Source organism: Mustelus asterias, chromosome 17, assembly GCF_964213995.1.
Source record: "Mustelus asterias chromosome 17, sMusAst1.hap1.1, whole genome shotgun sequence".
In the NCBI taxonomy this organism is placed as follows: Eukaryota; Metazoa; Chordata; class Chondrichthyes; order Carcharhiniformes; family Triakidae; genus Mustelus; species Mustelus asterias.
Genome location: NC_135817.1, coordinates 3,737,693 through 3,763,569, shown reverse-complemented (window position 1 = coordinate 3,763,569; position 25,877 = coordinate 3,737,693). Strand labels below are relative to the sequence as shown.

Sequence of the window (25,877 nt, the reverse complement as noted above, 5' to 3'; positions counted from 1 at the left end):
AAAAGAGCCTTCCTAACCATCCTATCTATGCCCCTCATAATCTTATACACTTCTATCAGGTGCCTGCTTAATCTTCACTACTCTAAGGAAAACAGCTCCAGCCTGTTCAATCTTTCCTCATCGCTCAGACTCTCCAGCCAGGCAGCATCCTGGTAAATCTCCTCTGCACCCTCTCCAGTGCAATCACATTCTTCCTATAATGTGGTGACCACAACTGCACGCAGTGCTCCAGTTGTGGCTCAACCAGTGTTTTATACAGATCCAGCATGACCTCCTTCCCCATGCCTCGGCTAATAAAGGCAAGTATCCCATGTAACTTAACCACTGTATCTCCCTGGCTTGCCACCTTCAGGGATCTGTGGGTATGTCTTCCCAAGGTGCATCTGATCTTCAGTAATTTCCACCGTTCCTAGTTTAATCCTTTACCTTATTAGCCTTTCCCTAGTGCATTACCTCACACATTTCCAGGTTGAATTCCATTTGTTGCTGCTCTGCTCACTTGAGCAGTCCATGTACATCCGCCTACAGTCCGTGGCTCTCCTCCTCGCTATTTCCCACCCTATCAATTTTTGTGCTATTCATGAACTTTGTGATCAGACCCCTGACGTGAAAGTCCAAATAATTAATGTAATAATTAATGTATACCTCTCAAGGTGCCCAGCACTGAGCCCTGTGGAACTCAACTGGGAACAGACTTCCAGTCACAGAAACATCCCTCTACCATCACCCTCCTGCCTCTCAGCCAATTTTGGATCCAGCGTGCGACCTTATCAAAAACCTTGCTAAAGTTCATATAGACCATATTAAATGCATTACGCTCATCAACACTCCTGGTTGCCTCCTCAAACAAAATTGATTAAATTGGTCAAACACGACCTTCCCTTAAATCCATGCTGACTATCCCTGATTAACCCATGTTTATCCGAGTGCCAATAGATGCTTTGCCTCCAAATTCTTTCTAGTAACTTGCCCACCACCGAGGTTAGACTAACTGGCCTCATTTCCTGGTCTAACCCTACCTTTGTGATTTATTATTGTCACGTATTAACATACAGTGAAAAGTATTGTTTCTTGCGCGCTGTACAGACCGAGCATACCGCTCATAGAGAAGGAAACGGGAGAGTGCAGAATGTCGTGTTATAGTCACAGCTAGGGTGTAGAGAAAGATCAACTTAATTCAAGATAGGTCCATTCAAAAGTCTGACAGCAGCAAGGAAGAAGCTGTTCTTGACTCGGTTGGTACGTGTCCTCAGACTTTTGTATCTTTTTCCCGACAGAAGAAGGTGGAAGAGAGAATGTCCAGGGTGTGTATGGTCCTTAATTATGCCGGCTGCTTTGCCGAGGCAGCGGGAAGTATAGACAAAGTCAATGATTGGGAGGCTGGTTTGTGTGACGGATTGGGCTACTTTCAGGACCTTTCATAGTTTTATTTAATTATGGGACAATGTTAGCAGTCCTCTGGCACCTCATGTATGATGTGGAGATGCTGGCGTTGGACTGGGGTGAACACAGTAAGAGTTTTAACAACACCAGGTTAAAGTCCAACAGGTTTATTTGGTAGCAAATACCATAAGCTTTCGGAGCGCTGCTCCTTCGTCAGATAGAGATTTCCACTCCATCTGACGAAGGAGCAGCGCTCCGAAAGCTAATGGTATTTGCTACCAAATAAACCTGTTGGATTTTAACCTGGTGTTGTTAAAACTCTTAATGTGTTCACCTCATGTATGGCCAGAGAGATTTGAAAATTGAAATGACAACATTGAAAATTACTGTGTTAATCTCAACAAAACTAACAAATTTATCTACAGGTTTCTGAATCACCCCCTCTGTACTGAACAGAATTGTCCAGAGGTCCTTTATGCCTCACAGCTTTATATGACCACTTGCTTGTTACACCGATAACTGTGTATAGTGGGAACCTGCCAGCTATACGTATGGGGACTGTTCTGTAAAAAGAACTTCTGATGCTGAAGTTTCTTAAAATTTTAAATGACCCAGAGCAGTGCTGCTTTAATTTAAATCTATATATGAAAATGACCTGAGAAAAGGTTGCTGAACTTAAATGTTATGTCTTTTTCAGGAGTTTGTATTGTCGGAGGACTACAACAAAATGATTTCTGCAAAGAGCTACCCGGGTAAGGAACTTCTTGATTTTTGTTTTAATTGAGAGGGAGGAAAAGAGCGCACAAACACTGAAGGGTTTTGGGGGGGGGGGTGGGGCTCTGAGTGCAAGGTTTTGTGTTATGGGCTAACCAAATGCATTAGGTGTTGCCTCGTTATGACAAGGTTGAAAACAACAGGTTGATGCCATGTTGCAGAGGTCATGGAGTCTGCATCTACCAAGTGGGGCTGTTTCCAGGCTTCATACTTGTGTATGAAAAGTGATGGACAGTGAAAGATTTACTGGTCCATTCAGCCTGTCCTACGCAGTGACAATCTCCCCGATACAGATACTTCCCACCCCACCTTATGCCGCATAACCACTGTGCTACCGTGCCGCATGTGGGCGGCACGGTAGCACAGTGGTTAGCACTGCTGCTTCACAGCTCCAGGGACCCGGGTTCGATTCCCGGCTTGGGTCACTGTCTGTGTGGAGTTTGCACATTCTCCTCGTGTCTGCGTGGGTTTCCTCCGGGTGCTCCGGTTTCCTCCCACAGTCCAAAGATCATAGAAATCATAGAAACCCTACAGTGCAGAAGGAGGCCATTCGGCCCATCGAGTCTGCACCGACCACAATCCCACCCAGGCCCTACCCCCACATATTTTACCCGCTAACCCCTCTAACCTACGCATTTTTTTTAGGAATCTAAGGGGCAATTTTTAACCTGGCTAATCAACCTAACCCGCACATCTTTGGACTGTGGGAGGAAACCGGAGCACCCGGAGGAAACCCACGCAGACACGGGGAGAATGTGCAAACTCCACACAGACAGTGACCCGAGCCGGGAATCGATCCTGGGACCCTGGAGCTGTGAAGCAGCAGTGCTAACCACTGCGCTACCGTGCGGGTTAGGTTGATTGGCCATGCTAAAATTGCCCCTTAGTGTCCTGAGATGCGTAGGTTAGAGGGATTAGTGGGTAAATATGTAGGGATATGGGGGTAGGGTCTGGGTGGGATTGTGGTTGGTGCAGACTCGATGGGCCAAATGGCCTCTTTCTGCACTGTAGGGTTTCTATGTTTCTATAATCTCTCGTAAGAGAGACGCCAACCCAGTTAAAAACCCTGGGCCAATTGAGAGGGTGTGGGGTGGTCAGTCGGAGTTTTGGCAAAATGCCTCTTAAGTGATCAAATCTTAAGATCAATCTGGCCATGACTAACATTGTACAAACCTGCCTCTTGAACAAGGTGATCTCCATCCCAACCAGAAACAGGTCCAACTCTTGGGTGAAGGAATTCAGTGAGTCAGAGAGTCACACAATGGCAGCCTGTTCCACAAATCCACTATTCCCTGACAAAGAAACTACCTCTTCTCATCGAATGTAGTTCTAACCTTTACATGGCTTGAGATTGTGACCCCCTAACCCATTTAGTTGAAATAAACTGTCTACATTGAAATACCTTCATTGTTTTATAAGCCTTGATCAAATCACCCCTAAACCTGTGTTTCTCTAAAATTTGAACCAGCTATTTGAGCCTAATCTGGGCAACTAAGCTTTTTAACTGAATGTTAAGGCCACGGCCTGATAAAAATAGAGTTGATGAAGCACTGCACCTCTATTTTCAACATTCATAGAATCCTACAGTGCAGAAGGAGGCCATTAGACCCATCGAGTCTGCACCAACCACAATCCTACCCAGGCCCCAACCCCATAACGCCAAGCAATTTACCCCAGCTAGTCTCCCTGACACTAAGGGGCAATTTAGCACTGCCAATCCACCTAACCCGCACATCTTTGGAGTGTGGGAGGAAACCGGAGCACCCGGAGGAAACCCACGCAGACACGGGGAGAACGCGCAGACTCCACACAGACAGTGACCCAAGCCGGGAATCGAACCTGGCGCTGTGAGACAGCAGTGCTAACCACTGTGCCACCGTGCCACCCCCACATTGAGTCTGAATTGTGCTACTATATTATTGGTTGCTTCAATGATTAAAAATTACTCCTCGGAGACTGGGCATTGCTTCCAATACCAATTATATGGGTCTTGGGACTTCCCGATTCCACAAGGTGAGCAGCTGGTGAATGGGCAGCACCAAATGTGTCACTGCAATGGCAGAGCCAATACCTAACATCTTGGTGTAGCAGAAATGTGACCTGTGTTTCCTTGCTTTTTTGATTTCCTATTTCTGCCAAGTCTCCATCTACACGGTTACCAGTTTATGCTGTGAAAGGTCACTACAGTCTAGGAGTAGAGTTGTGGTGGGAGGGAAACACTTTTTTAATGTCTGAGCAAGTGAGCAGACTTGCATAGAATCAGAGAATCCCTCCATGGCAGAAGGAGGCCATTCGGCCCATTGAGTCTGCACCGACCACAATCCCACACAGGCCCTATCCCTGTAACACCATGTATTTACCCTGTTAATCCCCCTGACACTCGGGTCAATTTAGCACGGCCAATCCACCTAACTCGCACATCTTTGGACTGTGGGAGGAAACCGGAGCACCCGGAGGAAACCCACACAGACACGGGGAGAACGTGCAAACTCCACGCAGACAGTGAACTGAGGCCGGAATTGAATCTGTGAGGCAGCAGTGCTAACCTCTGTGCCACTGTGTTGCCCCGTACATTACTGAGGAAATCCTCTACTGTGGGACTCAAAAACACAAATAGCCACAGGACTCGACCATTTGGCCTGTGGAGCCTATTCCATCATTCAATATGATCGTGGGCTGATCCTGGGCTTCAACTCAATTTTCCCGCTTGCTCCTCATATCCCTTGTGTCTATCTCAATATTAAATATATTCAATAATAGCGCATGCACAACCCTCTGGGGTAGAGAATTCCGAAGACTCGCCACTCTGAATCAGGTCATTTCTCCTCGTCCCAAAAGAATCTAGCACATAGGAACACGGTATCCAACCGGAAAAAGTTCCAGGAGCGAAGTCCACATTTGCACGAACCTGCAGCTTTTTCCACTCTTGATACAGTAAGAAGTCTCACGACACCAGGTTAAAGTCCAACAGGTTTATTTGGTAGCGTGAGCTTTCGGAGCGCTGCCGTTCATCAAGTGACTCACCTGATGAAGGAGCAGCGCTCTGAAAGCTCGTGCTACCAAATAAACCTGTTGGACTTTAACCTGGTGTCGTGAGACTTCTTACTGTGCCCACCCCAGTCCAACGCCGGCATCTCCACTCCATTCTTGATGTTCAGTGACAGTGGCAAAGCACATTTTCTGGGTATGATGTGTTTGTGCTCTCTCGTCCAGCTTGAAGGAGAGTAACTCCATGCCTGTGAGCTGTTATCATGCATAGCTTAGTAATTTCTCTGTTGGGTGGGCTGAGATTTCAGTCTTGTGCAGGGAACTTGATGAGACTTGGAAGAGAGGTTTATGTTGAACAGTAGAAGTGGCAATTAGTATATTTTGTGCCTATTTATTTTTCTTTGCCATTTGAAGCTGGGGCATTCAATTAAAACTGTTCCCATGAATGCAGCAATGTCAAGAGTAGGCAGGCTACTGAGAAGCTTGGGAAGCTCTGATTTATGGGATGGTGCCACTACCATTTGCCACTTTTATATATTTAGCTCTATGCTAATGTGAAATTCATGAGCTTTAGAGAACCAACGTGATTTGTTCCTTTTTTTTCAGCTCATCAGAACCGAGTGACAATGGTCCTATTTATCTTGGAGATGGAATGGGTGCTGAGCACGGGGCAGGACAAAAGCTTTACTTGGCATTGTTCAGAGAGTGGCCGAAGATTAGGTAGCCACAGAACCTCCGCTTGGGCCTCGTGTCTACAGTATCCTAAACATAACAGTTAACATGCTCTCTTGTGTACAGTGTAACTTGTGGCATTTTAGTTGTAGCACTTAAGACTGCTTTACACTCATGTTTTTTTCCATAACCATTCTTCTCAGATTTGACATTGAGACGCGACATGCTTTTGTGGGGGATTATTCTGGGCAGGTGACAATTTTGAAGCTTGAACAAGACAATTGCTCTGTAGTTACGACATTTAAAGGACACAGTGGTAAGCTAACCAGACCTTGTCTCACAAGAGTTCACATTTGTCTCCCTGTCTCAATCGAATGATACATAATTGCGCAATTCCCCACTCCTCATTACTTCGACAATGTCTCCCTCATTGCTAACGTTGCGAGTATGAAAGTTGTTTTTGATTATTTCTAGCTAAAGGCCTCGTCACATTCCAATCGTCGGTAAAATGTTGTGTTGGTGATGGGAAACACAAGAGCAACTGTTGGCACTGAAATGGGAGTAAGCTGAACGAAACACTGGGCCAATGAAGTCAAACGTGGTATAGATAATTTGCCAGTGAATGGTTTAGGGGAGCAGTCCAATCTCTGATTCTTATCATAGTTACAAAGCTCTGGATCTTCACTGTGGTCAGTGGGAGAGGAGAGAGGTTGTGTCTCTGAAGTAGAGCAATCCCATAAGTTGACTTGCTAGCACTGACAGAACTGGATGGAACTTGCGATTGCAAATGTACTAGGTGACAACGGATAATGTTTTGCGACTTTTATAAAGACTTGAGTAATAGGATAAAGACTAAAGAGGAAGGAAAGACGAGTGTGTTAAGTACTACTTCATTTAGCTGCACAAATATTTTCCACGTAGTTAGTTCCTTTTCAGGGAGACGTGACACTTCCAGGATGATGGTCACTGTAGGGCATTGGCATACAGCACTGAACTGGACTCTTTTCTCCTGCCATCCATACAAGTCAAGTGATTTCTGAGTAAGTCACTGGAGCCAATCGAGGAAACACCTGCAATGTATATACCCTGAATTAGTGTGAGAGGAGATCCAAAATACAAAGTGGGTAATAACATGCTCATTAGGCAGCGCATGATGCATGTGTTTCTTTCAATAGACAGAATGTTCTTTAGAGGCATTCCAGGCCCCACTCCTGCTTTGTTTGTTTGTACAAGTTGGAAAGCGAATTTATCAAGGGATGGGGTGAAATGCTCATTTGTGTATAAACAGGCTATGTACTTCCAGCTGTTCAAAGAGAGGTATAATTCATCAGAATCCTGAGTTTAGCTTCATTTCTCTTAAGGAAACATGTAAATGAATGGATGTATTTGTGACAAGAAGAGAACTGGGGCGGCACAGTGGTTAGCACTGCTGCCTCACAGCGCCAGGGACCCAGGTTCAATTCCGGCCTTGGGTCACTGTCTGTGTGGAGTTTGTACATTCTCCCCGTGTCTGCGTGGGTTTCCTCCAGGTGCTCTGGTTTCCTCCCACAGTCCAAAGATGTGTGGGTTAAGATGATTGGCCATGCTAACTTGACCCTAGTGTTGGGATTAGCAGGGCAAATATGTGGGGCTACGGGGATAGGACCTGGGTGGGATTGTGGTTGGTGCCGACTCGATGGGCTGAATGGCCTCCTTCCGCACTGTGAACTCTTACTGCATATAGCACGATCATTTCAGCCCTGGGACTGAGTTTAAATCCAGCCCAGATTGGAAAGATCAAAGTCTCCTCAGACCTATTGGACATAAGTCTACAATCCAACATGTCAGAAATCATTCATTTCACCCAGTGGGCTTAGAAATGCAGCTGACCTGTGAAGAGGAAAACATTCTCATCAATGTAAGGATGCTGTTCCAAGGTTGGGCTTAAGCCTTGATTTGCATCCATTACCTGCTCAGAGAGTGTTTGCTGCAATTGTGAATCAAAAGTGTTCCATTCTTTCCTGCTGGCATATTTCTTGATGAGTACAAATAGTTGTTGCAAGATACAAAACAAATGGTGCTCGGTACATGGCAGGAGTCATGCAAGATAGAAAGTACCTTCTGTGAATGAGCTTCTAGCATAGAGCAAAAATTGAATTGACTTATCCAATGCCAAATGTCATAGGTTTGTTTTTTTCGACTGCCTTTATTATATTTCAAAGAGCGATTACCTGGATCACCGAAAATCTCTCCGTTTTTCAGGCAGCATCACCGCACTTTGCTGGGACCCAGTTCAACGAACACTATTCTCAGGCAGCTCTGACCATTCCATTATTATGTGGGATATAGGGGGCAGAAAGGGAACTGCTATTGAATTACAAGGCCACAAGTGAGTGTTCAGCATTTGTATTAATTTGCACGTACGCTAGCTTTTCTGACCAGTGCATGAATGCGATTATGCTGCTTTAGCTAACTCTTTGTTCTGTTTCTGTCATACAGTGATAAAGTTCAGTCCCTTTGTTATGCACATCATACTCGGCAGCTGATCTCTTGTGGTGCAGATGGTGGGATTGTTGTGTGGAACATGGATGTAAAGAGGCAAGAGGTCAGCATGCAATTTCATTCAGTCCTTGACAATTTGGACACCGTTCAAACAGAATCCAGCTCATTTGTAATAATTCACATGCTTTTGACAGAGTTCCATCATGAGCGGCACTCGAATCAGTGCAAGGTAGAAAATGTACCTAATTTTGAAGCCACTCCATTCAGTTCAGTTCCGCACTTAACATGTTGGTTTGCTTAAGTTGCATTCCCATAACTGTTGTTGGGAGGTAACCGGCTTTTCAGGTAAACGCATGCAAAATGTCAATGTGCAGCTTTGCTCTGCAGGACTGGTGAGGCAGCAGAAAGGGAACTCTGATCTGTGGTCAGCCACCAGACATCTCTGTGCTTTACCGTACAGTAAGGAGTCTCACAACACCAGGTTAAAGTCCAACAGGTTTATTTGGTAGCAAATACCATAAGCTTTCGGAGCAATGCTCCTTCGTCAGATGGAGTGGTCTCTGTGTTCTCCGAGAACAGAGACCACTCCATCTGACGAAGGAGCATTGCTCCGAAAGCTTATGGTATTTGCTACCAAATAAACCTGTTGGACTTTAACCTGGTGTTGTGAGACTTCTTACTGTGCTTACCCCAGTCCAACGCCGGCATCTCCACATCATGACTTTACCGTACAGCCATTGGAGTGGTTCTTTAACGTGTAGTCGCTGTTCTCATGCGACAACCAGTACTGCAAGCTTACCACGAACAGCAATGTGGCAAAGACCAGATCATCTGGGTTTTTGTGATGTTCACAGTAAGAATTCTCACAACACCAGGTTAAAGTCCAACAGGTTTATTTGGTATCACGAGCTTTCACAGCGCTGCCCCTTCATCAGATGAGTGGAGAGTTGGGTTCACCAACAGGGCATATATAGACAAGGACTCAATTACAAGATAATGGTTGGAATGCGGCTCTTTACAGGTACAGACAATGTGAATGGAGAGAGGGTTAAGCACAGGTTAAAGAGATGTGTATTGCCTCCAGCCAGGACAGTTAGTGAGATTTTGCAAGCCCAGGCAAGTCGTGGGGGTTACGCGTAGTGTGACATGAACCCAAGATCCCGGTTGAGGCCATCCTTGTGTGCAGAACTTGGCTATTGGTTTCTGCGCGGCGATTCTGCGTTGCTGTGAGTCTCTAAGGCCGCCCCCGAAGATCGGAGGCTGAATGGCCTTGACTGCTGAAGTGTTCCTTGACAGGAAGGGAACACTCCTGCCTCGTGATTGTCGAGTGGTGTCCATTCATCCGTTGTCGTAGTGTCTGCATGGTCTTGCTGATGTACCATGCCTCAGGACATCCTTGATCTTGCAATTGAATCTCTGTCTATATATGCCCTGTTTGTGAACCCAACTCTCCACTCACCTGAAGAAGGAGTAGCGCTCCAAAGGCTTGTGATTCCAAATAAACCTGTTGCATTTTGTTGATTGAGGAAAGTATTTTGACAAGGATACTGGAATAACTCCCCTGCTCCTCTTCAAAGTAGTCCCAAGAGGTCTTTGACACCCATCTGAACCGGCAGAGGGGCCTCAGTTTAAAGTCTCATCTGAAGGACGGCGCCTCCAATAGTGTCAGCCTTGATTTTTGTTCTCAAGCCCTGGAGTGGGATTTGAACCAGAACCCTATGATTCCAAGGCAAGTGCTCTTGCCAACTGTGCCACAGTTGACATGTGAAGTGCAGAGATGGGTGAGATACTGGAAAGTGGTTGGACACCGTTTTGTACCCGATGCTGAGGTGAGCTGGTGCCTTAGAAAAAGTTGGAGAGGAGATAAAACCTCATGAAATATAACACAGAAAAGGAGCTGTTATTAAATTATTTACAAGGTGAATGAATAGTATAGTGGAACAGAATCCCTACAGTGCAGAAGGAGGCCATTCGGCCCATCGATACTGCACCAAACAACAATCCCACCCAGGCCCGATTCCCGTAACACCACACATTTACCCTAGCTCGTCCCCCTGACACTAGGGTCAATTTAGCATGGCCAATCCACCGAACCTGCACATCTTTGGACTGTGGGAGGAAACCAGGGCACCCGGAGGAAACCCACGCAGACACGGAGAGAATGTGCAAACACCACACAGACAGTGACCCCAGGCCGGAATCGAACCCGGGTCCCTGGCACTGTGAGGCAGCAGTGCTAACCACTGTGCCACCGTGCCACTCACCCTTGCCTACCCACCAGAGATTAGGGTTGTTTTAAAACAAGGCTGACTCCAGTGCAGCTCTGAGGGAGTGTTGCACTGTTGGAAGCACTGTTTTTCCGATGAGAGTTAAGCCAAGGCCCCATTAGATTATTCAAGTGGATGTAAAATATCCCATGGCATTATTTCGAAGCAGGGGAGTTGTACATGGGCTGGTATTTATCCCTCGAGTCAATATCACAAAAAAATGCTTCATTAGCTGTAAAGCTCTTTGGGGTGTCCACTGGTTGTGAAAAGTGCTTTATAAATGCAAGTCTTATTTAAATGAAAGAAAATCTGGCAGTGGGCATTGATGGCAGACATTTATTTCCCATCCTTAGTTTCCTGCCGTTTGATACTGAGTGACGTGCTAGGTCACTTCAGAACTCGGCTAAAAGTCAGGCATGTTGGTATTAGACAGGAGTTTTATATAGGTGAGACCGAGTAAGAACAACAGATTTCTTTTCCTATAGATTTAAAGCGCACAAGGAGACCGCTTTGTCCACGAGCCAGCCAGTTCACTGGAAGAGCAATTCAGTTTGTCAACTCCCTGCTCTTTTCCCCATACAACACAGTGGCACAGTGGTTGGCACTGCTGCCTCACAGCACCAGGGACCCGGGTTCGATTCCCGGCTTGGGTCACTGTCTGTGCGGAGTTTGCACGTTCTCCCCGTGTCTGCGTGGGTTTCCTCCGGGTGCTCCGGTTTCCTCCCACAGTCTGAAAGACGTGCTGGTTAGGGTGCATTGACCCGAACAGGCGCTGGAGTGTGGCGACTAGGGGAATTTCACAGCAACTTCATTGCAGTGTTAATGTAAGCCTTACTTGTGACTAATAAATACACTTTAACTTTATATTCCTGTATTTCTTTTTCCTTCTTCAAGCAATGATCCGGTTCCCTCATTGAATCTGTATCCACTACTCTGTCAGGCACAGCATTTCAAATCGTAACCACTCATGGCCTAAAAAAATGGTTATCTTTATGTATCCTCTGTTTCTTTGCTGTTCTGTGCTGCCTGGCTAATGACTCTTCAGCCATTGGAAACAGTTGCTCTTTTCTCTGTATAAATCCTTCATGATTTTAAATACCTCGATCAATTCCTCTAATCCTTATCCATTGTATTGTGAACACCCCAGCTTTCCAAATAATTATAACCTATCATCCCTGTTACAATCCCAGCCAGTAGTACTTCTGGGCAAGTCTGATCCCAGCATGGAACCTGCTAAATGCAGAGATACTTATTAATTAGGAACAGGAGTAGGCCATTCTGCCATTCAGTAAGATCATGACTGGTCTGATTGTAACTGCAACCCTACATTCCTGCCAACCCCAGATAACCTTTCACCCCCCTTGTTGATCAAGAATCTATCTAGCTCTGCCTTAAAAAAATATTCAAAGACTCTGCTGCCATTGCCTTTTGAAGAAGAGAGATCTAGAGACTCTCAACCCTCAGAGAAAAAAATGTCTTCTCATCTCGAGCGAGTGAGCCCTTAATTTTAAACAGTGGCCCCTAGTTCTAGATTCTCCAACACGAGGAAACATCCTCCCCACATCCACCCGCAGGATCTTCAAGGTTTCAATCAAGTTGGCTCTTATTCTTCTAAATTCTGCTGGACACAACCTAACCTCTCCAACCTTTCATCATCAGACAACCTGCTGATTCCTGGTATTCGTCTATTCACCTTCTCTGAAATGCTTCTAATGCATTTACATCTGTCAAAGAACAAAGAAAAGTACAGGAACAGGCCCTTCGGTCCTCCAAGCCTGCCCCGATCATGATGCCTGCCTAAACTAAAACTGCATACACTTATGTCTGTATCCTTCCATTCCCATCCTATTCATGTGTTCGTCTAGTAGCCCCTTAAATGTCACTATCGTACCTGCTTCCACCACCTCCCCAGGCAGCGCGTTCCAGACATTCACCACCCTCTGTATAAAAAACTTGCCTCGCACATCTCCTCTAAACTTTTCCCCATGCACCTTAAACCTGACTTTTCTACCCGAGGAAAGAGCATCTGACTATCCACTCTGTCCATGCCACTCATAATCTTGTAGACCTCTATCAGGTCACCCCTCAACCTCCGTCGTTCCAGTGAGAACAAACCGAGTTTATCCAACCTCTCCTCCTCGCGAATACCCTCCAGATCAGGCAACATTCTGGTAAACCTCTTCTGTACCCTCTCCAAAGCATCCACATCCTTCTGGTAGTGTGGCAACCAGAATTGTACACAGTATTCTGAATGAGGCCTAACTAAGGTTCTGTACAGCTCCAGCATTACCCACCAATTTTTATACTCCATTCCCTAACCGATGAAGGGAAGCATGCCGTATGCTTTCTTGACTACCTTATCCACCTGCGTTGCCACTTTCAGTGATTGGTGGACATGTACACCCAGATCTCTCTGCCTGTCAATACTCCTCAGGGTTCTACCATTTACTGTATAATTCCTACATGCATTGGACCTTCCAAAATGCATTATCTCACACTTGTCCAGGTTAAACTCCATTTGCCATTTCTCCGCCCAAGTCTCCAACCGGTCTATATCTTGCTGTATCCTCTGACAATCCTCTTCACTATCCGCAACTCCACCAATTTTTGTGTCGTCTGCGAACTTACTAATCAGACCAGCTACATTTTCCTCCAAATCATTTATATATACGACGAACAACCTTAAATAAGGTGACCGGTACTGTCCACGATGCTCCAGATGTGGTCTCACCAATGTCCTGCACAACAGAAACATAGCCTCCCTACTTCTGTAATCAGTTTCCCTCCCAATAAACGATATCATCCTGTTGGCTTTCCTAATCACTTGCTGTACCTGTATACCAACCTTTTGTGATTCATACACAGGGACATGATTCCTCCGCATCTCAAAAGTCCTGCAATCTCTCACCATTTAAATAATATGCTTTTTTTATTTTGATTGCTAAAATGGACCATTTCACATTTTCCCACACTATATTCTTATTTGTCAATTGCTAAAATCGTTCAAACACTTGACTGTCCCGAAGCTTTGGATTGTGTTAACCTGCATCTGTAATCTCCTGATTTATGCAATCAAAATCGCGACTCTGTGAATTTCTCGGTAGTTGGATCTGTTTGTTAGACACTTTGCTGAACCTGAGAAAAAGGATTGAAGATGTTATTTAATGAAATCAACATTGCTATAGTATTTATAGAATCTACCTCCACTATATATACACTTCACAGACTATAGATTGTTCCCTTATTCAAGTTCAGGTCAGGACATTCATTATTAATCTGAAAAACTGTTTCTGTTCTGTTGCTGCATGTATAATCTCTACAACATCATCAGATAGGAATACAGGTGGTACTCCACTTCCCATCAGATGAAAGAGCGCAGAATATTTTGGAGCTTGAGTCATCCAGGCTACTTTTGCAGCTTTGAATGGCAAGTTTAATAGGAGCAGGCAATTTTTTGAGAGTATTATGATTTTTGTTTTGGACTGGTTTGAAAGTGGACTTTAAAAGAAATGAAGCTTAACATTGTTTGATTTGATTTATTATTGTCACATGCATTAGCATACAGTGAAAAGTATTGTTTCTTGCGCGCTATACAGACAAAGCATACCGTTCATAGAGAAGGAAACAAGAGAGTGCAGAATGTAGTGTTACAGTCATAGCTAGGGTGTAGAGAAAGAACAACTTAATGCAAGGTAGGTCCATTCAAAAGTCCGACGGCAGCAGGGAAGAAGCTGTTCTTGAGTCGGTTGGCACGTGTCTTCAGACTTTTGTATCTTTTCCCTGACGGAAGAAGGTGGAAGAGAGAATGTCCAGGGTGCGTGGGGTCCTTAATTATGCTGGCTGCTTTGCCGAGGCAGCGGGAAGTTAGACAGAGTCAATAGATAGGTTAGTTTGCGTGATGGATTGGGCTACTTTCACGACCTTTTGTAGTTTCTTGCGGTCTTGGGCAGAGCAGGATCCATACCAAGCTGTGATACATCAGAACAAATGCTTTCTATGGTGCATCTGTAAAAGTTGGTGAGAGTCGTAGAAGACATACCAAATTTTCTTAGTCTTCTGAGAAAATAATTGGTGGGCTTTCTTAACTATAATGTTGGCATTGTGTGTGCGCAGGAGGGGAGGTAATCTCTGCAGTGCTTCATCCAACCAGTTTACAATTCCAAGTCATTCAGATTCACTTTCTCAGTGCTCCAGTTTACAAAGTGCGTACTCTGAGCAATGAGGTGGATCTGTTTGGCATTACGGACTGCACTCCTTCCAACCGGCAGTCAACTAAAGGGCCAAAATCTTTATGTGGAGCGGCAGTATTTACCTTAGACCTTCCTCTGCCCCTGTCAGTGGTATTCCGAGCCAGGAATGGTAAACTTGAATTGATCTTTGGAAGCTAACACAACCATCTTACCTGTTGCTGCAAGTAGATATTGTTCTCCTGCCATTGAGCAAACCAGGTCATAGTCACAAGCCGTGCAAAATAACTACGGACAGTTTACTGATTTAAAAAACGAAAATAGTCAAAAACAGAGTATCCATGGAGTGTTCAGGGTAGAAATACCAGTTAAACATCTGCACATGGAATTCCGAGCAGGGATATTCAGTTACTGGGATATATGGTTTCATCAAATTAACAATCTTCCCATTTGAATTAGCGCTTTGCTAAATATAAATAGCAATAATGTGTTGTGAGCGCACATGCTGACAGAATGAGCCACATGGTGTTATTATTTTGCTTGCGTTGTGAGCCCAGCTGATACTGGACAAGTCCAATCTCAGGATGGAGCCTGGTTTGATAGATCATTTTAGAATTCATAGAATCCCTACCGATTCCTGGCTTGGTTCACTGTCTGTGTGGAGTTTGCACGTTCTCCTCATGTCTGCGTGGGTTTCCACCGGGTGCTCCGGTTTCCTCCCACAGTCCAAAGATGTGCTGGTTAGGTTGATTAGCCAGGCTAAAATTGCCCCTTAATGTCCTGGGATGCATGGATTAGCGGGTAAAATATGTAGGGATATGGGGGTAGGGCCTGGGTGGGATTGTGGTCGGTGCAGACTTGATGGGCCGAATGACCTCTTTCTGTACTGTAGGGATTCTATGATTCTATTACAGGAGGAGGCCATTCGGCCCATCAAACTGTACCAACCACAATCCCACCCAGACCCTATTCCCGTAATCCCAAATATTTACCCTGCTAATTCCCCTGACACTAGTTTAGCATGGCCAATCAACCTAACCCGCATATCTTTGGACTGTGGGAGGAAACCGGAGCACCCGGAGGAAACCCACACAGACAGGGGGAGAACGTGCAAACTCCACACAGACAGTGACCCCCAAGCCGGGAATCGAACCCAGGTCCCTGGAGCTGTGAGGCAGCAGTGCTCGCCACTGTGCTGCCCAGTATTTGTTCCACTATTTGTGTTTGTTTGAGTTTCCCTAAACTACTAAGCCTTTGGTAACCCATCGCTTCACTTTGATACATAAAACCACATCAAAAGGCAAAGCACAAACAGGGCCTGGAGACTTCCCAGTTCCATCTTTTAAAAAAAAACAAATTCAGGCTCCATCTTTCTTAAATGAAACACTATAACTTAAAGCTATATCTTGTTCCGAGCACTCATAAATACCTTGCTTAAAGCTGTCTAGTTCCTAACACTTGTTAAACGGTGGTGCTGATTTTTAAGAACAGCCAAACAGATCTAATTTAAAGTAAGTGAGCATATGTGTACCTGCACTTTGTGCTTTTTAAAAAATCCTTGCATTTTGATTGTTTTAATACAAGAAAGCTGTGTATCCCAAATGTCATCCTTTGTTTTGAGTTTGTTCCCTCCCAACTTGTGCAAAATTTTCAGGACCTTGGCTTTTAATGTTTTACTGCTGATCCATACGCATATACCAGCCCGTGAGTTAACTGTGGAATTTGGTTTGCGGGGCAGCTGTGATGGGGAGAGAGCAGGGATAAGGAATTACAGGCTGTGTGCCAAACAGAATCATAGAATCCTTACAGTGCAAAAAGAGGTCATTTAGTTCATTAAGCCTGCACCGACAACAATTCCACCCAGGCCCTATCCCCGTAACCCCACATATTTGCCCCACCAGTCCCCTGACACTAAGGGGTAATTTAGCACGGACCTAACCTGTACATTTTTGGACAGTGGGAGGAAACCAGAGCGCCCGGAGGAAACCCACGCAGACACGGGCAGAATGTGCAAACTCCACACACTCACTCAAGGCTGGAATTGAACCTGGGTTCCTGAAGCTGTGAGGCAACAGTGCTAGCCACCGTGCCGCCTCTAGTTAGTCGCACATTTAGTTTAGTGCGTACCTTTTTGAAATGTTCAAAATACTTGGCTGCTAAACTTCTAAAATGAAGCTGGAGTGTAATTCCCAACTGTTTCAGCTTTGCTGGGGAACAGGTTTTCCTGATGCATTACGTCTGAACAAATGGAAGATGCAGCTGGTTCCACCGGGAGACTCTGTAACCTTAATATTATGCAGATCACAGCTTTCCTTGCCTTGTTCATGATTTTAAAAAGATTTGAGTTCTTTAGCACTGCATTGATCTCTTTGTCAGAGGTGCACTGAATGCAAGAATTGAACCCATTGCTTTGTCTCCCAAGATTTATCTGACTGAAACTTTTAATGGACCAAACCCCTAAATAAACATCAACTGGACTGTTGGATAGCACTTAGATTAGTGTTCCCTCTGAGTTGTCAAAGTACACAACATTTTGATTTGATTAATTATTGTCACGTGTATTAGCATACAGTGAAAAGTATTGTTTCTTGTGCGCTATACAGACAAAGCATACCGTTCATAAAGAAGGAAAGGAGAGAGTGCAGAATGTAGTGTTACAGTCATAGCTAGGGTGTAGAGAAAGATCAACTTAATGCAAGGTAGGTCCATTCAAAAGTCTGACAGCAGCAGGGAAAGAGCTGTTCTTGAGTTGGTTGATACGTGACCTCAGACTTTTGTATCTTTTTCCCAATGGAAGAGAGAATGTCCGGGGTGCGTGGGGTCCTTAATTATACTGGCTGCTTTGCCGAGGCAGTGGGAAGTGTAGACAGAGTCAATGGATGGGAGGCTGGTTTGCGTGATGGATTGGACTACATTCATGACCCTTTGTAGTTCCTTGCGGTCTTGGGCAGAGCAGGAGCCACACCAAGCTGTGATACAACCAGAAAGAAAGCTTTCTAATGTACATTGGTAAAAGTTGGTGAGAGTTGTAGCAGACGTGCCAAATTTCCTTGGTCTGAGGAAATAGATGCGCAACTGTATAGACCGCTCACAAATTGTCCCCTTAAAATTACAGGTATTGTGTTTTGAAATGAAAGGGCCATGCACAAATTTGAGGGGACGTTGACTCTCGCTGTAGCTTATTGGTATTGAGGCAGACATCACTGTACGTTTGAGTGCAGATAAGCTTATTTGTTGGTGTTTGTGTGACCAAAGGAGTCCTCTCTGTGTTAAAGTAAAGTTTATTTATTAGTCACAAGTAAGACTTACATTAACACTGCAATGAAGTTACTGTGAAATTCCCCTAGTTGCCACACTCCAATGCCTGTTTGGGTACATTGAGGGCACATTTAGCATGGCCAATGCACCTAACCGGCATGCCTTTCAGACTGTGGGAGGAAACCAGAGCACCCAGAGGAAACCCACGCAGACACGGGGAGAATGTGCAAACTCCACACAGACAGTGACCCAAGCCAGGAATCGAACCCAGCTCCCTGGCGCGGTGAGGCAGCAGTGCTAACCACTGTGCCGCCGTGCTGCATTGTTGGAATGAAGGGGAAATTCCCAAATTGTCTGACAGTGACAAGTGATGGCCCCAGTTGTTCATTCCATGTGTAAATAACCTGTTTTGGGAATACGTGGTAATATCACTTTTTTAAATATTCATAATTTAAGAGGTATTGTGAAGTGTACAGAAAATTGCAAAATGACATTGAGATGAAAGCAGGTGGACAGAGTGAAAGGAAATCCAGAGTTCCCACATTGTCCAGGTTTGCTTGTGATGACAGCCCTTCCTCGAGATACCTTGACCATAGCTTGGGCCTATCAGACCGTGGCTGAATGGAGCTTGTGCTCTCTGAATGAAGGAGGGAAAATTGCTCAAGGGCTCCCAGAAGTTGTTAGTGATAATTGTACTGGCATTATGGCTATGTTGGAGGCAACTTGCAAATTGCGTCTCGGTACTGTCAATATGAAATAGCTCAGTGGAAAAGCATGCACACTTTCATAACACACTACTGTCTTGAACTGACAGCTGTAGTGCTCAAAGTTGGCCTCGTTGTTAAATTATTCAAAAGCGGAGCTGGAGATGGGAGAGACTCCCATCTCCAGCTCCGCTTTTGAATAATTGTTTGAAATTTAAATAAATGAGGGAGAATGTGTGTGGTTTCAGTCTTTGAATGCAGTTCGCCCTTTGTGCATTCAACCTGGCATTTGTGATAAGAGAGTGCATTTTTTATTTGTGTGGATTTAGAGTCTTTACCTTCTTGCTGCCATCCTTTCAAAGAACCGCATTACACCTCCACAACAGGCACTGTATGTAGAGAAACATACCCAGTGGCACAGTGGTTAGCACTGCTGTATCACAGCGCTAGGGACCGGGGTTCGATTCTTGGCTTCTCTGTGTGGAGTTTGCATGATCTCCCCGTGTCTGCGTAGGTTTCCTCCGGGTGTTCCGGTTTCCTCCCACAGTCTGAAAGACATGCAGGTTGGGTCGATTGGCCATGCTAAATTCTCCCTCAGTGTTACCCGAACAGGCACCAGAATGTGGGGACTAGGGGAATTTCACAGTAACTTCATTGCAGTGTTAATGTAAGCTGACTTGTAACTAATAATTTAACTTTTAACAAACTTGTGGGTCTGGGAAAGGACCACATCCCCAGTGTGTTTCCAGCTTGGCCCTGGGTATCTTCCCTATATTTTGATAACTTGCTAGTTTGTATGTGTAGGTTAATCTTGATGAGTGAATGTGAGAGCATATCCAAAATAGGTAACCTAACTTTTCTCAGCATTTTCAGTAGTATGTTCACTTGGGACTGGTGGCAATGTGCATTTTCTTCCATCTCTCTCTTTATCCATTTAATCTTAAACCATCTTTTGGATGAGACATTGAACCGAGGGTAAATGTAAAAGATCCCGTGGCACTATTTTGTAGAAGAGCAATGGTTTTCTCCAATGTCTCAGCCAATATTTATCCCTCAATCCACATCACTGTAACAGATTATCTGGTCATTATCATATTTCTGTGTGAGCTTGCTGTGCACAATTTGGCTGCTGCATTTCCTACATTACATTAATGGGGAGGCGATGGCCTAGTGGTATTATTGCAAGACTATTAATCCAGAAACTCAGCTAATGTTCTGGGGGACCTGGGTTTGAATCCCGCCACTGCAGACGGTGGAATTTGAATTCAATGAAAAAAAAATCTGGAATTAAGGATCTGCTGATGACCATGAAACCATTGTCGATTGTCGGAAAAACCCATCTGGTTTGCTGATGTCCTTTAGGGAAGGAAATCGTTACCTGGTCTGGCCCATATATGACTCTAGAGCCGCAGCAATGTGGTTGACTTTCAGCTGCACTCCAAGGGCAACTGGGGATGGGTGATAAAGCTGGTCAGCCAGCGACCCACATGTTCCATGAATGAAAAAAACAAGACTGACTACATTTTGCAAAGCGCTTTGAGATATGTTTCAAGCTTCATTATGGAATGTTACACTTTGGCCTGACGTCAGGAGACCATATCTTTCAAACTCCTTGATTAGATACATGAGGGTGAAGTGTAATAAACTCTCTTTGCTACAGCAGTATCTGAATTCCAGCTTTACTGGTGTATGCATTGTGGTGTCAGTCTCCTTTAGACAGGTAGAATGAACTACCATTGGGTCCAGTGGCAAAAGGTGTTGAAAATGGCCCTTTCTTTAATTTGGGGATAATACTAGCCATCCAGGAAAGGGAATTTGATTGGTCTGAATTTGGTTTATACCTTCATCCCAAAGGATTCAGGTGACAATGAAGTAACTCGCTTCTTTCTCTTTTGATACCAGACTCCTGATTGGTTGGATAGTGATTCCTGCCAGAAATGTGACCAGCCTTTCTTCTGGAACTTCAAACAAATGTGGGACAGTAAGAAAATTGGCTTGAGACAGGTGCGTAAGATTTGTACGTGAGAATGAAGATGTATTTAAAAAGTTATTTCATTGCAGCTGGTGAAAGCTCTCCAATTTGCATTGTACCATTTTAAAGTTTGGAGCTCTGAACTTCAAAATAGTCACTGAGTATATCCACCATATATAAATATTATAGAGTAGAATCCCTACAGTGCAGGAGGAGGCCACTCGGCCCATCGAGTCTGCACCGACCAGAATCCCACCCAGGTCCTATTCCCGTAACCCCATACATTTACCCTAGCTAGTCCCCCTGACACTAATGGGCAATTTAGCACGGCCAATCCACCTAACCCCATCTTTTGGACTGTGGGAGGAAACCGGAGCACCCGGAGGAAACTCATGCAGACACGGGGAGAATGTGCAGACTCCACACAGTGACCCGAACCTGGGCCCCAGGTGCTGTGAGGCAGCAGTGTCAGCAACTGTGCCACCTCTGCATATAAAACTAATCATATTGAGTTTTTTTTTTGTAACAATATATTTATAAAATGTACAAATATATTCAAGTCATGAGAATAATGAGATGTACTGTTCAAAGTAGGTACTGTCCTGAATTGACCAATATGTTCTGACTGTTCAGGGAAATGTCAACTAATTTTTTTTTTTAAAGTCCCCCTTGCGACCCTATGAGCAAAAGGGTAAACAGGATCTAATACCAGGATATTGCCAACAGAATTTTGCACCTAGTCACAAGATGTGAAAATAGCTCAGACTGATGTTGTCGCTCTGTCTTTCTTTCCTCCCAAATGCTTTGTCCCCCTTCAGCACTTCTGCCTTCCTGGTTCTTTATTCCATGGGGGCAGCCAGACAGTAAATTGAAGCACTACGCGATCGTGGTCTCTGTGTTACAAGTCAACATTTTTGTTAATATAGATAACTTGCTTTAGATTCTAATAAGGCAAGTGTTCCCCCCCCCCTCTTGAAGCACGCTGCTTTGGAGAATAGCCTGTAAGTGGCAGAGGAAGACTAGGTAGGTAACTCAACATGCATCTCATGGTTGCGTGTCTTTCAGTCACATATGGATTTGAACCATTCTTCCTTCTTGAATTTAAAAAAGAATCGTTACAGGTATAGCAATTTCTCACTTGAAATTGTACTCGTGTTCCTGAGAATTGCAACTTTAAGTGAAACAACTTTAAACGAATCATGCTTTCCCAATAAAACCCATGTTAAAGCTGTAGTTATGTTCTATAGGACCTTCGCCTTCAGAGAAAAATAATTAAACTTAATCACAGAATTGTTACAGCACAAGAGGGGGCCATTCTGCCCATTGAAACACTTTGCATTGTTAAATTCCTATGTTGGTTACTTTTAAACTCTAAAACCTAAAAGTTGGAATAAATTCTTCATCCTGACCCTTTCTACTTATTACCCGCTCACCACCCCTACTGTAATCCAACTTTTTCCCTTTAATTGACTGTCTCTCCCTCTCTCGCCACTTCCTGTCCTGAACCCCCTCTCCTCTGCTTCCCTTTTACCCCTGAAAACTATTCATCCAAGTTTACAATCCTTCTATGCCGAATTTCAGTCCAGCTCTTGCATTTCTCTTTGGATGGATCTGTGGCAGGCCCTTACAGCATCACGTCTTCCCCTTTTGTTTCATTTAGCACCACTGCAGGAAATGTGGGAAAGCTCTGTGTGGGAAGTGCAGCTCAAAGCGATCCTCCATTCCGCTGATGGGATTTGAGTTTGAAGTGAGGGTCTGTGATAGCTGCTATGAATCAATAACAGATGAAGAGTAAGTATAATGAAGAATTAAGAGTTGGGAAAGGGTGGTAGTGTCAGGGCTTGTGTTAAACTTTGAAACGCTGGCATGATTCAGCAGTAACTTCATTTTGATTAAACTCTGTTTTGATCGAGAATGTCTTGTATCAAAGTTGGTATGGTGCTTCAAAGATTTGAATTCTGGCTAGGCCACCATTTCTAGTTGTGTTTGTAATGAGCTGGAGGCGGTGATTTGCCATTTCTTTCACACTAAAGATTGATTGAATTTGAAAGATGTACATTTTGTGCAATGAGTCAACTTGGCTCGGTTGTAACATTCTTGACTCCGAGCCAAGATAGTTGAATTTCATCCCATTGCAAGACATACAAACCTAGGCTGACATTTCAGTATAGCAGCCACTGCTCCCCTCTGTCGATATGGAAGACTCTGCTTAACGCTGCTCCATCCTGCAACAGGTCCGCGAAAAACTATTCACCAATAACTTCCTCCCCTTCCCCATCCACCCCAAGTGTCAGCTGGAAGCACAGTCGCCTTTGTATCACATTGAGCAGGATTCAATTCAAAGACCCATTGCAAAACTTGCAGCACAAAAACTAAGACTGACTTTCCAGTGCTTTAGTTTATTTTTGGAGGAGGAGCTGTCTCCCAGGTGAGACTAAACTGGGGTCCTGTTTGATTGAGGGGGTGAAGATGGGGGCGGTACCAGAGGAAATGACCGTGATTGGAGAAACTTAAGGTTTTTAAAATAATTACATTATTGGGGCTGTGTATCTATGCGTGTGCCTGCCTGTGCGTGTGCCTGCCTGTGCGTGTGCCTGCCTGTGCGTGTGCCTGCCTGTGCGTGTGCCTGCCTGCAGACTGCGGAGAGTACCAATTGTGGACACTGACAATTTTACCTGACAGCATCAGAATTTAAACTGTGTTTTTGTGAACATATTCTTGCAGTCGAGCACCCACAGCTACTTTCCATGACAGCAAACACCACGTGGTCCATATGTACCTTGATCTAACCAGAGGCTGGCTATTGACATCAGGCAACGACCGAGTTATTAAGGTGAGGGTAATAATTGTCTTCACTCCACTGTAAGAAGTCTCACAACACCAAGTTAATGTCCAACAGGTTTATTTGGTCGCAAAAGCCACTAGCTTTTGGAGCGCTGCTCCTTCGTCAGGTAAGTGTTAACCCCAGTCCAACGCCGGCATCTCCACATCTTCACTCCACTGGCCAGTGTCTGTTACACATGTAATTCTCACTGCCTATGGAACTGTGCGTATCTACATTCTAATTATGTGATAAACTAGGGGATCATTTTTAAAGCATGTTAAACAGGAGTTTTGCCCACAGCCAATGAATACTGGAAAATTACCCCACCAATGTTGAGTAATGATAGAAAAGGTTTCCAATACCCAGTGTTTATGCAGCCAACAAGTGTCGCTAGTTTTTGCTGAGCTACCATCAGCAAGTTGTCTTAATGATTTGCTGCTGTTGTTAAAGATACACAATTGATGGGCATGGTTTGAATAAGGACTGGGAGCACATGTGAAGAGATTCAGCTGGGTCACTAGGTTGGTAGTTCGTAGAATCGCAGAATCTCTACAGTGCAGAAGGAGGCCATTCGGCCCATCAAGTCTGCACCGACCACAATCCCACCCAACCCTGCATATTTACCTTGCTAATTCCCCTGACACTAAAGGTCAATTTAGCATGGCCAATCAACCTAACCTGCACATCTTTGAACTGTGGGAGGAAACCGGAGCACCCGGAGGAAACCCACGCAGACACGGGGAGAACATGCAAACTCCACACAGACAGTGACCCGATGCCATAATTGAACCCGAGCCCCTGGTGCTGTGAGGCAGCAGTGCTAACCACTGTGCCACCATGCCGCCCCCTAACTTAAGAGGTAGCAATCTAATGCTGCATCCTCTGAATAAGCCTAACATCAAGGAAAAGATTCTTGTTTTATTTTGTAACTCACCATTTGGCTTGGATCCAATTAAGTTGCATCGAAACTTCCCAAGAGCTTTAATGACCGTGCAGTTATATAAAGCACATGGAAATCAGTGTAAACATTGAGGATGGTGAGGAAAATGCTGAACTGATGCCATGTTCCTTCAAATCACTCTGTGCATGAGAGAACTAATTCTGGAGCTGGATGTGTATCATGGAATGTTTTCAGTTCTTATGTTGCAAAGAGATATTTAATGATTTAAATATTTATAATTGAGGCTTCCACAGCTGCAGCAGAGTCCCAGGAAATTATGGGCTAGTAGAAAAAGCAGCATAGCTGACTTTATACTTTAACTTCCTTGAACTTTTGCATTGGGCGATGGGCGTACCAATATAGACATGTTGCAGCAGTAGATGATTTTGGGAAATTCCATCCTCTTACTGATTTGTGTACATCTTTGTTATAAAAACAAGCAAAGATCAATTCATACTAAGTTTAGGGAATAAAGTACCAATTTGATTTACTACTTTACAGATTTCAGCTTCTATTTAGAAAATTAGTTTCCTTGAGTCTGAAACTTTTGACCTCACTCTTTCCTGGCCTCCGTTAACTCTATTTGCCACAGTTTTTCTAAGACCATAAGACATAGGAGCAGAATTAGGCCACTCGGCCCACCGAGTCTGCTCCACCATTCAATCATGGCTGATATTTTTCTCATCCCCATTCTCCTGCCTTTTCCCCATAACCCCCGATCCCCTTATTGATCAAGAACCTATCTATCTCCATCTTAAAGACACTCAATGACCTGGCCTCCACAGCCTTCTGCGGCAAAGAGTTCCACAGATTCACCACTCTCTGGCTGAAGCAATTCCTCCTCATCTCTGTTGTAAAAAGGATGGTCCCTTTAGTCTGAGGTTGTGCCCTCTGGTTCTAGTTTTTCCTACTAGTGGAAACATCCTCTCCACGTCCACTCTATCCTGTAAGTTTCAATAAGATCCCCCCTCATCCTTCTAAACTCCAACGACTACAGACCCAGTGTCCTCAACCGTTCCTCATATGACAAGCTCTTCATTCCAGGGATCATTCTTGTGAACCTCCTCTGGACTCTTTCCAAGGCCAGCACATCCTTCCTTAGATACGGGGCCCAAAACGGTTCACAATACTCCAAATGGGGTCTGACAAGAGCCTCAGAAGTACATCCCTGCTCTTGTATTCCAGCCCTCTCCACATGAGTGCTAACATTGCATTTGCCTTCGTAACTGCCGACTGAACCTGCAAGTTAACCTGAAGAGAATCTTGAACAAGGATTCCCAAGTCCCTCTGTGCTTCTGATTTCCAAAGCATTTCCCCATTTAGAAGATAGTCTATGCCTCCATTCCTCCTTCCAAAGTGCATAACCTCACACTTTTCCACATTGTATTCCATCTGCCACTTCTTTGCTCACTCTCCTAACCTGTCCA

General features: G+C 44.6%; 1 protein-coding gene across 4 annotated transcripts in view; it reads left to right on the top strand.

The window, feature by feature from the left end:
• The window catches only part of wdfy2 (WD repeat and FYVE domain containing 2), a 187,790-nt gene that overhangs the window by 50,082 nt on the left and 111,831 nt on the right, over nucleotides 1-25,877 (top strand). For all 4 annotated transcript variants that reach the window (XR_013499878.1, XR_013499880.1, XR_013499879.1 and 1 more), the window contains exons 4-11: nucleotides 2,081-2,135; nucleotides 5,752-5,902; nucleotides 6,021-6,133; nucleotides 8,059-8,185; nucleotides 8,296-8,401; nucleotides 20,617-20,718; nucleotides 22,347-22,477; nucleotides 23,411-23,519. Coding sequence is in view for 1 of the 4 variants with exons in the window: in XM_078232170.1 (XP_078088296.1) it covers nucleotides 2,081-2,135; nucleotides 5,752-5,902; nucleotides 6,021-6,133; nucleotides 8,059-8,185; nucleotides 8,296-8,401; nucleotides 20,617-20,718; nucleotides 22,347-22,477; nucleotides 23,411-23,519 (894 nt within the window). In the remaining 3 variants the exon portion in view is untranslated. The remainder of the gene's footprint in view (nucleotides 1-2,080; nucleotides 2,136-5,751; nucleotides 5,903-6,020; nucleotides 6,134-8,058; nucleotides 8,186-8,295; nucleotides 8,402-20,616; nucleotides 20,719-22,346; nucleotides 22,478-23,410; nucleotides 23,520-25,877) is intronic.